Source organism: Crassostrea angulata, chromosome 2 (genome assembly GCF_025612915.1).
Source record: "Crassostrea angulata isolate pt1a10 chromosome 2, ASM2561291v2, whole genome shotgun sequence".
NCBI classification, from domain to species: domain Eukaryota; kingdom Metazoa; phylum Mollusca; class Bivalvia; order Ostreida; family Ostreidae; genus Magallana; species Magallana angulata.
This window is the reverse complement of record NC_069112.1, coordinates 42990455-43004610: the sequence shown is the minus strand read 5'-3', so window position 1 is coordinate 43004610 and position 14156 is coordinate 42990455. Positions and strand designations below refer to the sequence as shown.

Below are 14156 nucleotides of genomic sequence, written 5' to 3'. Positions count from 1 at the left end.
TATACTATTTTATCATCAATCATTTTCATAATCAAGGAATGATTTGAGATTTCTGCGATGTTTGACAACTTAGAATAATACGCTTGTGCGACCATATCGTTTTTAAGGATAAGTTAGTATCAAAAAGTTATAATTAATAAAGGAATCTAATCGTTATCAAACATACTTCTTATAATAAGAAATTCATAAAACGATGACACAGTCAAACAGATCATATTACCAAATGACTTTATCAGTTTAATCAGATTAGACCTGTAAAGAATGAAATAAACATTATTGATATCGAATTATTAATTAGAGATATTTCTAATTTTAAAAAATCATATTGCATGTTGTAAAAGTAGAGTACTGTGGAATCATTAGATTTTTGCGGTGGCACAATTTTCCTGGAATCCGTGGCTACCTCTCATTTACAAATATACACCCCCACGAAGTAATAAAACTAGGGCTATCAAGTCATAATCCTTTTGCATGTATACTAAAATACACAAAATAACGTCCCCTCGAACCTGTAGAATTTAAGCAATCCAAAAAAATTGGCCCCAACGACTTTTAATGATTCCAATGTATCTGTCAGCTTTTTTCATTCAGAACGATTAACTAGCTACTGCAAATAATACCCATATGTTTAAGTCCAGATTGCTTACAAAGTAATTATCAATATTCACAGAGGTCCCCCTCTCTCTCTCTTCCTCTCTCTCTCTCTCTATCTCTCTCTCTCTCTCTCTCTCTCTCTCTCTCTCTCTCTCTCTCTCTCTCTCTCTCTCTCTCTCTCTCTCTCTCTCTTGAAGTTGTATAATTATTTTCATTGACGTTAAACATGTTCAATATTACTTTTCTTTTAGAATTCTACGAAGATAGATTTCATTTTTATTTTGCACTATGTAGATGAGCATTTGTTATTTCGACATCTTCCAATTATTAGCTACTTTAAGTTCAAAATCAATATATTGGATTTCTATAAAAAAAATAATGTTAATTTCTGTTTAAGGTTAATAAATTTGAAAGGCATCTTTAAGTTATTTAAAGTTATTTAATCCTGATAATATGTTTCGGTTCTATAGATTTCGTGCTAAACTTTTGTTTCCTGTCATTATTTCCTGTATCATAGTGTTTATGAAATATAACTCCCGGCCAGTTACTATATGCTGTAGATGAATTAAATTTCACTCTATGCAATCGCTTATAACTATGTTATCTGTGATTTTTTACATGGGACTTTTGGCGATTTCAAAGGCTTATGGTAAGATTACATTCTCATGATGTCATCTTACTTTGCTATATTATTTAATAATAGTTTTCATTGATTGTAATATTTTTATTAACGTACAGTGTAAAGCATTCTAATCAAGACGGATATGTACATATACTGCTTATCAATAATATATAAATAGTGCCTGTTTTGGAGGGTAACAAATCAAATCAACATCCCGAGAAAACCATTGCCAACTGACGCGTACCCCCCCCCCCCCCCCCAACAGGCACTATTTATTTTATTATACTAAAATGTCCTAATTTTAAAGAAAAATTTACCGTTTTCTATAGAAATGACTTGACTTCTACAGCAAACCGTACGCCCATCATTTACGCGCCTGTAACAATTCGTTATGTTACCCGTTGTATTATGTATTCAACATTAAAGTATATTAATATATTTTACAACCTAAATGCATGTACATGTATTTACATTTGTAACGCTCAATATGGATGAATGTATACTGTGTAAACAATTTCAATGTCACATGTTATTTATATAATCGTGATGTTTATGTGTATTTAGACTTCATAATTTTCTGTAAATCTCTTTTACTGAATTGCATTTTATATAATAAAAAAAAGGACCAATACATAAATGAAAAAAAAATTAATTCCTCTGTTTGAGAAATAATATCAAAATTTACATGTTTTTATACCACATCTGATAGTATTATATGTGTAATATATGTGCTGGATGTGTGTTTGTTGACAGTTAACGTTGCCGTTAACAAACCAGCATACCAGCAGTACCCTCTGTCACCAGGTGACGACAGAAATGACGGTAACGCTGTTGACGGACGTAAATCTGACCTGAGCTTGGACAGTGGTCAATGTTGGCCATAGATCATGTGCTAGGGATGGTGAACCTTTATTATTTTTTATAGAAAGTAAATCAAAACTAAAAAAAAATCACATCAAAATAGGTTTTTTGAGAGATTCTATGAACGTGTGTCGCTAACAAGCGTCGCAAGTACTGTTTACATATTCAAGGGTGCTTTTATATAACGTTTGAGTTTAAGTCACCGGAGACCACTGGTGACTTGGGCAATCTCTTCAAACATTCATGATCCCTCGCCAATCCTTTCATAATGCTAATTCGATATTACCTGACGTTTTTGTATCCGGTATTTGTTTTCATTAATTTCTGCATAAAAGATAACTGTGAAATATATATTCCAGCAAAATTATATACGTTGTAGAGTATAATTAAACTTTACTATATGTTGTTCATGTTTTATTGATGATAGTGTGCGATTTCACAGGCGTATGGTGAGTTTACATGCATCTAATGCAATCGTCATTTGAAATTTAATTTTAAAGCTAGCATATAGTGTAATATTCCCTTTTACATAAACAGCATTCTAATTGAGGCGGTTATCTAACTGTATTGTTCATCACTAGTATGTTATATAAGTTGGATTATTTGGTTTACCTATTTTCTAAATACTGTTTGTTTGGTATTTTCACAAACTTTATTTACATTCTAATAACGAAATACATTGCTTTAAAAAACAATTTTAGATAAATATATTTTAGATAAATATATTAAGATAAAAAATAACATCCTTAATTATGGTTCAGTAGAGTTATTCATATAAAATAATGTTTTTGCTACATTCCGGTTTTTATTAAAAAAAAAAATATATGAGATTAGTCTTTGTTTTAAATGAAATGACAACAACTGTTAGGACAAATCAAATAAAATCCCACTTTAATTGTTTTTGATTATGAAGATCACTGAAAATTAAATGTTAGTTTACATGAACCCACTCAATTTTGTAAATGTAAATAATGCTGTTTATATGGGGATGTGTGTTTGTTGACAGTTAACGTTGCCCTCAATAAAACAGCGTACCAACAACTCCAATTCAATCCAGGTGATTACAGATATGACGGTAAGGACACGTATAACGCCAGTAACGCTGTTGACGGACGTAAATCTAACCTAAGCTTGAACGGAGGTCAATGTGCTGTATCATGGGCCTCAACAACCGCCACCTGGTGGGTAAACCTGACCAGCATCCACAGTATTCATCACATCACTATCTACTTCAGGACGGACAATAACGGTATAGTCACAGTCATTATGTATTTTGGAAATGATAGCCTCTGTAGTGTAAACTGTCATCACGCATATACGTTTTTAATCAACATGATAACATTTGGGTTTTATCAGATTATTAAATCGTAATATGATTTCCCCTGTTAGTTTGAAAGATGCAATACCGAAAAAAAAAGTGTTGTTGGTTTTAGTGCATTAGAAACTGGAGAACATTAAACTGTTTCAAGGGCTGCAATGAACATGGACAATTACTGAAACAAATGATCAAACACATTTACAACGTTTAAATTAAAATTACAATTTAAAGAGAACATTAGACATTGAATACAAGAGTTTGCTTAATTCACTTTAGAGATATGTTTGTTCATGGTTTTAAATGAGATGATATGCCGAGAGTCTTTTGAGGTATGCTTTGCAGTTACGTGGCGATTACTCACACATTTGCAATGTAACATGATTTGAAATAATATTTGAGAAACACCACAATTACACATATACTAAATACGTTTTTCCTGAAAACTGTGGATTTTGAAAGTTTTGATGAAGGTATTTTCGTTACATGATAATATTCCATTTTTCTTCCCTATTGTTGCATTTTATTTTTCAATAGTTTATTAGCAATTAATAGCATTGAATGTTCTTTAATAAAGATTGTGTAATAACGAAAATGTCCATTGCTATCAAAATTAAACGACAGCAGTTTGGGCAAAGTTATAACAAAGCAGACTTATCTCTCACCTAAAACTGCGATTTATCGAATCATAGCAGGTAGACAACATAGAAATCAAACGAAAGTTTTCGTGTTAACCTTTTTTTTTCAGATTGTACTTGAGTATACTTTAACCCCCTATATGGAGATTAACACAAACAGTCTCCAACATCTATTCATCACTAACATGGCGACTGGATAAATTTACTGTATGTAAAGAGATGATTCTTACAATCACGATATACTTCTTGGCGTGTTTTAGAGTGACACTAAATGGTCAGATTATAGTTTAACCTTCTGTTAATAACATATTTTTTTTCGAATTATGAGCGACAATTAGGTATATGTTATTCTTGAAAATGATCTCTATAGCACAAATATCCTGGTGTTTATTAAAACAAACCAATGATTTACAATATAAGACATTGTGTTAAAGAAGGCACTAGCACGATAAAGAAACCTTTGTATGTATAGCTACTCTAAATCATATGAAGTGTCTCCAGGGTCCGATATAAAAAGGAATTAGGAATTTTAGATTAACTTAAGAAATGCTTCATGTTATCTACCCACCACGGTTAATAATAATATTATCTTCACTAGTGTACCTCAAGGTTTTTATTAGGTTTCAAGTGATATTTAGTTAAACAAGAAGGCGTTAGGTGCCTTGTCATGTTCTTTACTGTTTGGATTATACGTGCTTAGCTTTTAAGAGAGGGTTCAGACCGCCCTGATTGCCACACACTCTCTCATGCAATATATGACACTGACTGAATTCCAATTTGTTAGCAGGATCGTATCACTATGACATAAAAACGTATATAGTTTTATACAAGGAAGTTTAAATTATGTATTTTTTCCCCTGACAATTCTTTCTAACGACAAACATATACAATAGCTGCTGAACATTTTATATTACTCTTGATATTCCATATTTGTCCAGTACTTTTAATTCACAATGGTATACGACTAGTGTTGTTAGTTAAATACCAGTTAAAATGTTCAAAGTACGGTATCATAATTCTGTTTATATATAGAGATGGTTTAATAATACGTGACTATATTTTTTTCTCAGAGAATTCTCATAGTTTAGACCCCACCATTATATTTGATATCATAATAAAAAATGGTGGTGTTGTTATTTTAAACGACAGATATATGAAACTTGCAAATGTATATTCCATGTAAGTGTGCGTTAAACTATATAACTATTTTAATTGATAGATGCATGGATAATGTGTAATATGTTGCACCTAGAGTGCAGTTGATATTTGGCAATGTTTCAGTTGATATTGTAAAAAAGAATCATATAAACTTGTTTTTCACTGGATCGATAACGTTTTGTACAGATTCCATGTTTCGGGCGTACATAGCAGAGGATTTACTTGGATTCTCTGTGTATGTCTCCAATACCACGGGTAGATCACAGGGAACGTTGTGTTTCAAGGACGACAGCTTCACAATACACACAATGCCTCCTGTCATCACAGCAAACTGTTTTGTCCATGGACAATATGTCATCTACTACAACGAGAGACTACCAGGAGTTGTCTACCCTGACGGTCATAATAGATATGTTGCCAGTTTACTGTGTGAAGTAGAAGTGTATGGTAAGCGGTATTTTTTATTCCAATTACCTTTGAAAATTGTTTCATGTGTGGTAACATATCTACATTTTTTTTCAGAATATAGAACAATAAAACAGTGTGCAAACCTTGTAGAATAAATCAATAAAGTTACAGTGTTGTTGATTGAAATAAATCTATCAATTTTCATCAAGTCATTTAAAGTGTCTATTTTAACCTCTGAATGTTTGCCCCCCTCCCTTTTTTAAAAAAAATCAGTAAGTTGTTTTGAGTAGCAATTTACTTGGCTTATCCGTGTATGTTTTCAAAACCACTGATAGATCACATGGGATGTTGTGTTTCAAGGACAACAACTCCACAAAATACAGAATACCTTCTGTCTTCACAGCAAACTGTTTTGTTCATGGACAATATGTCATCTACTACAACGAGAGAGAGACTACCTGGAGTTGTCTACCCTGTTGGTTATGAGAGTTATGTAAATATTGACCTCTGTGAAGTAGAGGTGTATGATTAGTGTTCTTTATAATTTGAACAACCTTTGAAAAATGTTGTAATATTTTTCATATTTGGTCACATACCTTTACCTTTATTGTCAAAACATAAGACAAAAAAAAACTAGTGTGTAGACCCTGCGGAATAAATCAGTAATGAGACTATTAAATCTTCTTTTCAATTATTTTAAGTGCCTATTTTTTCTAGAAAGACCCCCCCCCCCTAAAAAAAAAGGTAGCAGTTGAAATTGACACCCCGCAAAAACCATTGTGAACCGAAGCGAAGGCATTATAGGCTGAGTGTAATAGATCGGATCATCAGCTGCGTCTTAACCAATCAGATTTTGGTTTATAACATGACAATATAGTAATAACATTTGTTATTGTTGTTGTAGATTGTTCAACTCTGAGGTCAGAGTACTTGAGTACGAGAGACGGAGTTGTGTGCTAGTCATGTAGTGGATATCTATTGGCTTTTCACGGCATTATCGGAATGTCTGTACATTGTGTCATGATTTTCAATTACATAAAAACCCTTTTAGGTTGATGACAGTCATCGTCTCTGGCCAATGATTCTCGGTCCTAATGGCTTGATGAGGGTGGACCTCATTACTGGTCTATCACACACACACACACACACACACATCACCAGTGTGTCTTGGTTTTTTAATTTGTTATACTTCTAGCTAGCCAAGAAAATGAAAACAATTCAGAGATACGCAGCACAGTTAAGACTGTCAATAGATTGCGTTCAGACAAAAAGTACGGGGAATGTGCATTATGAGATCAAAGTATACTGTAGATTCCTAAATAAACGCAAGAACTTAATATCCGCGTAAAATCGCAAGAACCACCATTTGCGGATTTAAAAATATCGCCATTATTATCTGAGAGTTCAGAACTACATGAAATAGGGAGAAAAGTTCCACGCTCGCGATTTTATATTCTCCCAATTTGTTACATGTTAGTCATGTATATGTAGTAGATATGCATTGGGTTTTCTAGCATCAATGCATTATTGGAATGTCTGTACATTGTGTTAAGATTCCCAATTACATGAAACCCTTTTAGGTTGATGACATCTTCGCTATGGTTTTCGGTCCATAATGGCTTAATCAGGGTGAAACCAATAACTGGTCTATCACACATACATAATTAGTGTGACTGAGTTTTTGCTGTTTAAATCTGGGTTTAAATCTGCTAACTATAAGCTAGCCAAGAGAATTAAAAAAGTGCTGCGATATACTTTCAACTCATGCTTATTTATACTTTTCTTCAGTTACATGTGTTTATATCATTATGGAAACGTATAGTAAACTGTACATAATGTTGTCAAGTACATGAGCATATTTTTTGGTTAAACAGTTGTCTTATGAATACTGTGAAATCATTAGATTTCGTGGTGGCTCAATTTTCGTGGAATTCGTGGGTACCTCTCACCCACGAATTAACATCCTCCACAAATAAATTAGGACTGTGATGTCATATTTCCTTTTGTAAGTATCAGAAAATACACGAAATCACGTCCCCATGAACCTGTAAAATTAAAGGAATCCACGAAAATTGGCCCCCACGAATTTTAATGATTCCACAGTACTTATTATGCATATTTTTTATTAATCTAATTATTATTGTCAATAAATGAAACTAACAATCACAAACAATTATATGAAAACCCTTTGAATCCCTGCGGTTTTCTCAAAAGTCACACAATGACATAAAACGCATATCAAGTTTCCTTACAAATTCAGATACATGTATAAACGATTTTAATTCCTGTTTGTGTAAATAAAACACATTATACATAGTTAAAGTGTATGAATATTGCAAGAGTTGTTGTTTGACTGACCAAACACTTGTTAAAGGTTGTCCAGCAACATGACTTTAAGAATCTAACTCTGTTGTTCTAAATGCTGTAATATGTTTCTGGTTAAATGTCTTGTAGAACTTTCATGTATACAAATATACACAGTCACGTGAATGAACGCCTCTTGTGTCTTATTTTATTTAGAATAGATTAAATATAATCAAAATATGTAATGACAAACATTTTATGTACAGGATGTCCAGATACAGGGTTTTACGGATCTAACTGCTCCATTCCCTGTCCAGATGTCAACTGTCAGTACTGTCACATAGAGACGGGCTATAGCCAGTGTTGTAAACCTGGGTACCAAGGTCATCAATGTGAATTAGGTAAGAAATTATTTTAATAGACAAACATTACGAACTCTACTTGTACATGTACATGCATGTGTTAGGGTAATTCACGTATTTTCTAAAATTACAAAGCATTTGTAGAGCTTATGAAATTTGGAGACATTTGTTTTAATCTGAAGTATGCATAAGTTGTAAGGGTTTTGTTAATTGTGTATAATAAAAGAGAAGATACATGTGCGTTTTTATCATTAAAACTGAAATTTTAGAACCCTTTTGATTTCAAATAAAATAATGTTTTAGATTTCGATCAAGCGTTCATACATTTCTGCTGACATTATTCATGACAAGTTGTGTATGAGTTACATTTTTTAATGTTTGCATAGAATAATATTGTGTGTGCGTATTTTTTTAAATAAAAAATGTCTGCAATGCTACGGTATTTGATATTCGAACAGTATCGGTTTTTTTTTCATTTGGATAAAAAAAAAACAGTTTATATGGAATAGTAGATTTAGGAGCTGCATTAACAAAAATAAAAATACAAAAAGGAGTGTATGAAAGAATAGGATTAACACACGATAGAAAAAGTATTCATGCACGCTCCGATCTCATATTACACGATACAAAAGGATAAATGATGTTCATGATAAACTTGGAATAGTGTTAGAAGATCTTCAGGATTAATCTAGTGATTGTAAAATATGATACAGAATACGTAGGAATCAAGATATACTTGTTATTAACAATTGCCAAGTTGCTATACATCGCTGCATCATTTATAGAATGGATAAAAATGAGGAGTGAAATTTATTAACAAAGATTGTGTTTAAATGATCAATACATTATCTGTATTGTTAGCATTGTTTTCATTTACCAAATTCCCAGCTGGTCGCCGCAAACATTTGAGTCCGAGATATCAAATCACACGGAACATCTATAGAACTAATATCAATCAATCGTGATACTGTGGCTGTTGTTGCAGTTGAAGCCTGAATGTTGAGTTAACAAGTTTGTCAGGTCTGGAAATATTTGTATATGTTACATGTGTACGTATGACCGACCGACATTTGGTTACAACTTATAGGTCTTGATGACTTTTGGCGTATTAAATCCAATACAGCTGCCAAAAATATGTTTATGTTGCGAATCTGAAAACATTTACACTATTTAGATCCAAACAATGTAAGATTAAGAGATTTTTTTGGCGGGGGGAGGGGGTATTGTGGATGGGGGGTTGGTGTGTCTCATAAATATACATCTACATCATGCATTGGTTAATGACCGTTGCACTACAGTCATTTGAATGGTGACTGAAACGTTACTAAAATGTGACTGAATGGCAGATGTGCGCCATTCAGTCAACTTTACAGACCATTCAGTTATCATTTAGTTGACAAATGGCAAAGATTCATCCTGTGGTATTCCTTATGTTTATATTTATTTCAGTGTGTCCATCAGGATCCTATGGCGCTGCATGCAATTTTACGTGTGGAAACTGTCGTGACGTGAACCAGTGTGACCATGTTACTGGAGCATGTTTAACTGGATGTAGTGCTGGTTATATGGGGGATTTATGTAAAACACGTACGTAGATATGTCACCAGATAGTTATAACATACACACGTATATGCACGTTTACATGGGTATAGGATTAAAGATATTGATAACGACACAATTGATGATTTTTTAAAAGTATATAATAAAAGAACATTAAGATAAACACAGTAACTTTGTTTCTTTTCAAAATCCAGCTTGTCCTTCTGGATTCTTTGGGCAAAACTGTTCGGAGATATGCAAAGACACCTGTTCAGGATGTAATAATTTCAATGGTTTGTGTGACTCTGGATGTATCCCTGGTTGGATGGGTGACCTCTGTAATAAAGGTATGGGCGATTTAAGCAGTGGAAATTGTTCAATAAGGTTACGTCTTCTTCCATCTCAACCTTAACTATTGCTCTTTTTTTTTGGTTATATATCAGCATCCCATGAGGCATGATCATTTTATTGATATCAACATGTAATTAGTAAATAAATTTAGAACAAAATTCAAGGCATACAGAAATATTGATACTGATATATGAGTTCTTTATTATTATCATGATTTCTCATAAATTCCATCTTACTTACAGCTTACAGCTTACTTACGGGTTTCAATTTCTTCAAAACATGTGGTTAAAGAATGCAACTAAGTTTTTGTGATGCTTTTTCTTAGTTTAATTTTTTTTTTTTCATTTTTCTTTTCAATATTAAATGTAGGCTATTTAATCTCCAAATTTTATCAGGGTTTTTTTCATTTAAAAAGGGATATCAAGAATAAAAGATCAGTGCTGTATTAACAAAAATAAAGATACATAAAAGAGAAAGATAGAACTATGGAGATATGAGATGATTTACATTGTTTGAGCTTCTTAGTATATCATTTTGTCTACAGAACCCTCTGGTTTCATTTTTTGCACATGCTATTTAAAGCGCTAAGGATAGCTCAGCGCTTTTTGTCGTTAGACTTTCTCTTCCGATGAATCGAATAACTGTTGCCTATGAGCAGAAATATACATCTTCTAAATTGATAAGGGAATCAGTTTAATGGGTTTACGTAAATAATTGCACAGGCTTTTATGAATTTAATGCACATGCTATTGTGAATCTAATGTGCGGGGCTTACATACATCAATGCAGGGGTTGCTACGCAGTGATGAAGAAAAACAATGCGTATACAGAAGCTGAAAAGTAGAACAAGTTAGCTATAAGTATTCTAATTACATGATGAACAACTCTTTCAACATATGAATGTGTCCATGCTTTTGCTCTAATAATCGCAAATTTCCATATTATTGCCTGTTAGCATTTTGTTAATGCCTGTACAAGTCTTTAAAATTGGAGGCGTATTTTAATTAATCATAAGGCTTCCAATGCCTAATATACTCCCATTCAACTTTAAGACATCAATAAAGACTGTTTACAGGTAATTAGAATCAGGATTAATAGTATGATTAAAGCAATGTTTATAAAACAAAGCATTTTCTCAGCAAGTTTGTGCACTATTGGAATTTTAACTAGGGTGAATATTTACCGTTATCCTACATAAACAGTTATATCGGGTTTCTTGAATAAAACTTGACACCAATTCCTGAAAAAAAACCATAATAGCCAAAATAGAGTCCGGATCTTTTTTGCTATTGTCTGTTCCTGGAAATTTTATGTTTTTATCACCCTTTTTCTCTACTTTTACAATATTCATTTTTGCGATATTTCATGTTTCTATCAAATAGGAAAATATACTGTATAGAAATCGTTTCTCAGGCAAGCTATTGGTAAAAAAAACTGTATGTACCAGTTCAACCAAACGAAAATTATGAGATGTCAATGTAATTTGCATCACATGCTTTTCAACCGTTTCAGAATGTGCAAAAGGATCGTATGGCACTCGCTGTAATGAAACATGTGGAAACTGCCGCGATGTAAACGAGTGTTCAAATTTCAATGGAACTTGTTTGACCGGATGTGATGCTGGTTTTGAAGGAAACTTATGTAGAACAAGTAAGCATGCAATGTCAAAGTAAACGCTGAAGTAGCTGAAGAACACTTCTTAGTTTGAATTACACGATCTGGTAAATGATAAATGCATTTGCGTGTTTCTTATGATATATTATATACATGTAACATTTTTATACGTTATCATCAATATTTATAAAACAATTCATTAATGTAATTAAAAAGTCTGTGCCAGCGGTTTATACGGCGTTGACTGCAAAGACATTTGTGGAAACTGCCGTGATATTGACCTATGCTTTCATACAAACGGAACATGCTTAACTGGATGTGCTGATGGTTACCAGGGAGACTTGTGTAAAACACGTGAGTACAATTACATGTATGCATAAATCAATATGAAACCAAACAAAGTTTATAGATGATAACGAGTAACGTTAACATAGAGAAGTTGGTGAACGTTTCAATGAACAATTATAGGTATGATCAATTACTTATTTGGTTTTTTTTTCTAACACCAGCTTGCCCACTTGGTTTTTTTGGAAAAGACTGCATTAAGAAATGCACGGAAACGTGTCTAGGGTGTATAAATGTCAATGGTTTATGTGCTGCTGGGTGTCTTCCGGGCTGGATAGGAAACTTTTGCGATAAAGGTACATTTTTTGAATTTTCTAACTGTTGATTTTATTTTTTGCTGTCTTCAATATTTGTTTCGCTTAAGCTAAATACAACTATGCATGTAAAACATTTCCGATAGCTGCATATTGTCAGTTGCTTAAATAAATTTCAGCATTCAGCTATTTATTTCTTAATGAACAAACTTTGAAAAAAAAAATGTACTAAATATTAAGGTTTTTATTTGTTTTTGTTTTTTTTTTCTTTTTTTTTCTTTTTTTTTTTTATTCAATTATAGTTGAAACATTTCTTTACACTGTAGCACACAAGTCACAGACGTATACAAAACTGTGTTTATTCTATTCTTATACATATCAATTTTTAAGCACCATTCGTTTTTGTTCACTAAAATTTTTAAAATCATAAATTAAACCTTTTTTTCACATATGTGTTTTTTTTTACGATTTGCTGTTGGTAGATTTACATGTGATGTGTCATATCTAGAATACGAGTGATGGGTTTTTTCCGATCGTTTAACGAACCTATAAAGAATTTGAAAAAAAAATTCACATAGACAACTCATGTAAATTTTAAAACAATACTCATTTCAGAGTGTCATACAGGATTTTTTGGCGTCTCATGCAAAAAGACATGCGGAAACTGTCATGATTTAAAACAATGTGACCACACTAATGGTACATGCTTAACTGGATGTGTGTCTGGTTATATGGGGGATATGTGTCAAACACGTGAGTACAAATGTAACCATAAATCAATCATATAATTAATGTGTAAATGGACAAGTAAAAAAACAGGATACATAAAAGGATCAAATGTAATTAGTATGTTATTACTGTCAAACAAAAATGCTTTTATTCGTTTTCCCCAGGTTGCCAACCTGGATTTTTTGGACGAGACTGCTCTGAGAAATGCATCGACACATGCAATGGATGTAATGATGTCAATGGTCTGTGTGACTATGGTTGTATACCTGGCTGGATAGGATATTTCTGCAATAAAGGTATTGATCAGAATAATACATGCCGTAGGGCAAATTTCTAAACCAGGTGGTAACTGCAATCACAATGGGATCGGAAAAGAAATCCACATTTAAATGCTGATATAACAAAATTGAAAAAAAAATATCCTTTTCTATATTCTATATCCTGCAACATATCCTACTCTTCTATTCACTCTCGCTCTATATCCACTATATAATATTCTTTTAAGACAGATTTATCATTATATTTTTGTACATAAGAAAAAGCTACATGTAATAATTAATAAGAACGTATTGTTTTTGTCGCATCTGTTTGTTTATATAATCAATTCAAGTATGTATGCACCATTAAAAAGCTTGACATTTAGATCTCCTAGGATATATTAAGAAACAATAGGATCTGATAATATAGCATCGTAGTTTCATCATATAATTTTTATTGACTGTTTATTTGACTCTTTTTTCGGTATACAGTTTATTGTGTTGCAATATAAACTCTATATTTGTTCTGCAATATTTCTTTGTTTTAAATGTCATCATTTGATCATGGTTGATAAATTGATATATAAAACTACAGTTTGTCAATGGTAAAACAAATCTAAGAACGCGAGGGTATGCGTATTTTTGTATATTTTTGAACAATATTTCTACCAGCCAAAGTACTTGCCCGAGGCATGATGAACTCGCCCTCTACTCTCCGCCATGATGTTATTTAGTCAACCTGAGTTCTTGGTTACCCCGTTCTGGAAGTTGATTTAAATCAAAACTAAAATCGCTCATTAAAAAA

The 14156-nt window shown here is 32.5% G+C and overlaps 1 protein-coding gene across 1 annotated transcript; it reads left to right on the top strand.

Annotated features, from left to right (window-relative positions):
- Positions 1-1191: 1191 nt before the first annotated feature.
- On the top strand, positions 1192-13431 carry LOC128174363 (cell death abnormality protein 1-like). Its single transcript, XM_052839930.1, has 12 exons — positions 1192-1243; positions 1970-2012; positions 3145-3326; positions 5375-5635; positions 8167-8301; positions 9712-9849; positions 10017-10148; positions 11665-11802; positions 11983-12120; positions 12276-12407; positions 12981-13118; positions 13259-13431. The coding sequence occupies exons 1-12, from the start codon at positions 1192-1194 to the stop codon at positions 13429-13431; spliced, it is 1662 nt and encodes a 553-aa protein (XP_052695890.1).
- Positions 13432-14156: the final 725 nt, after the last annotated feature.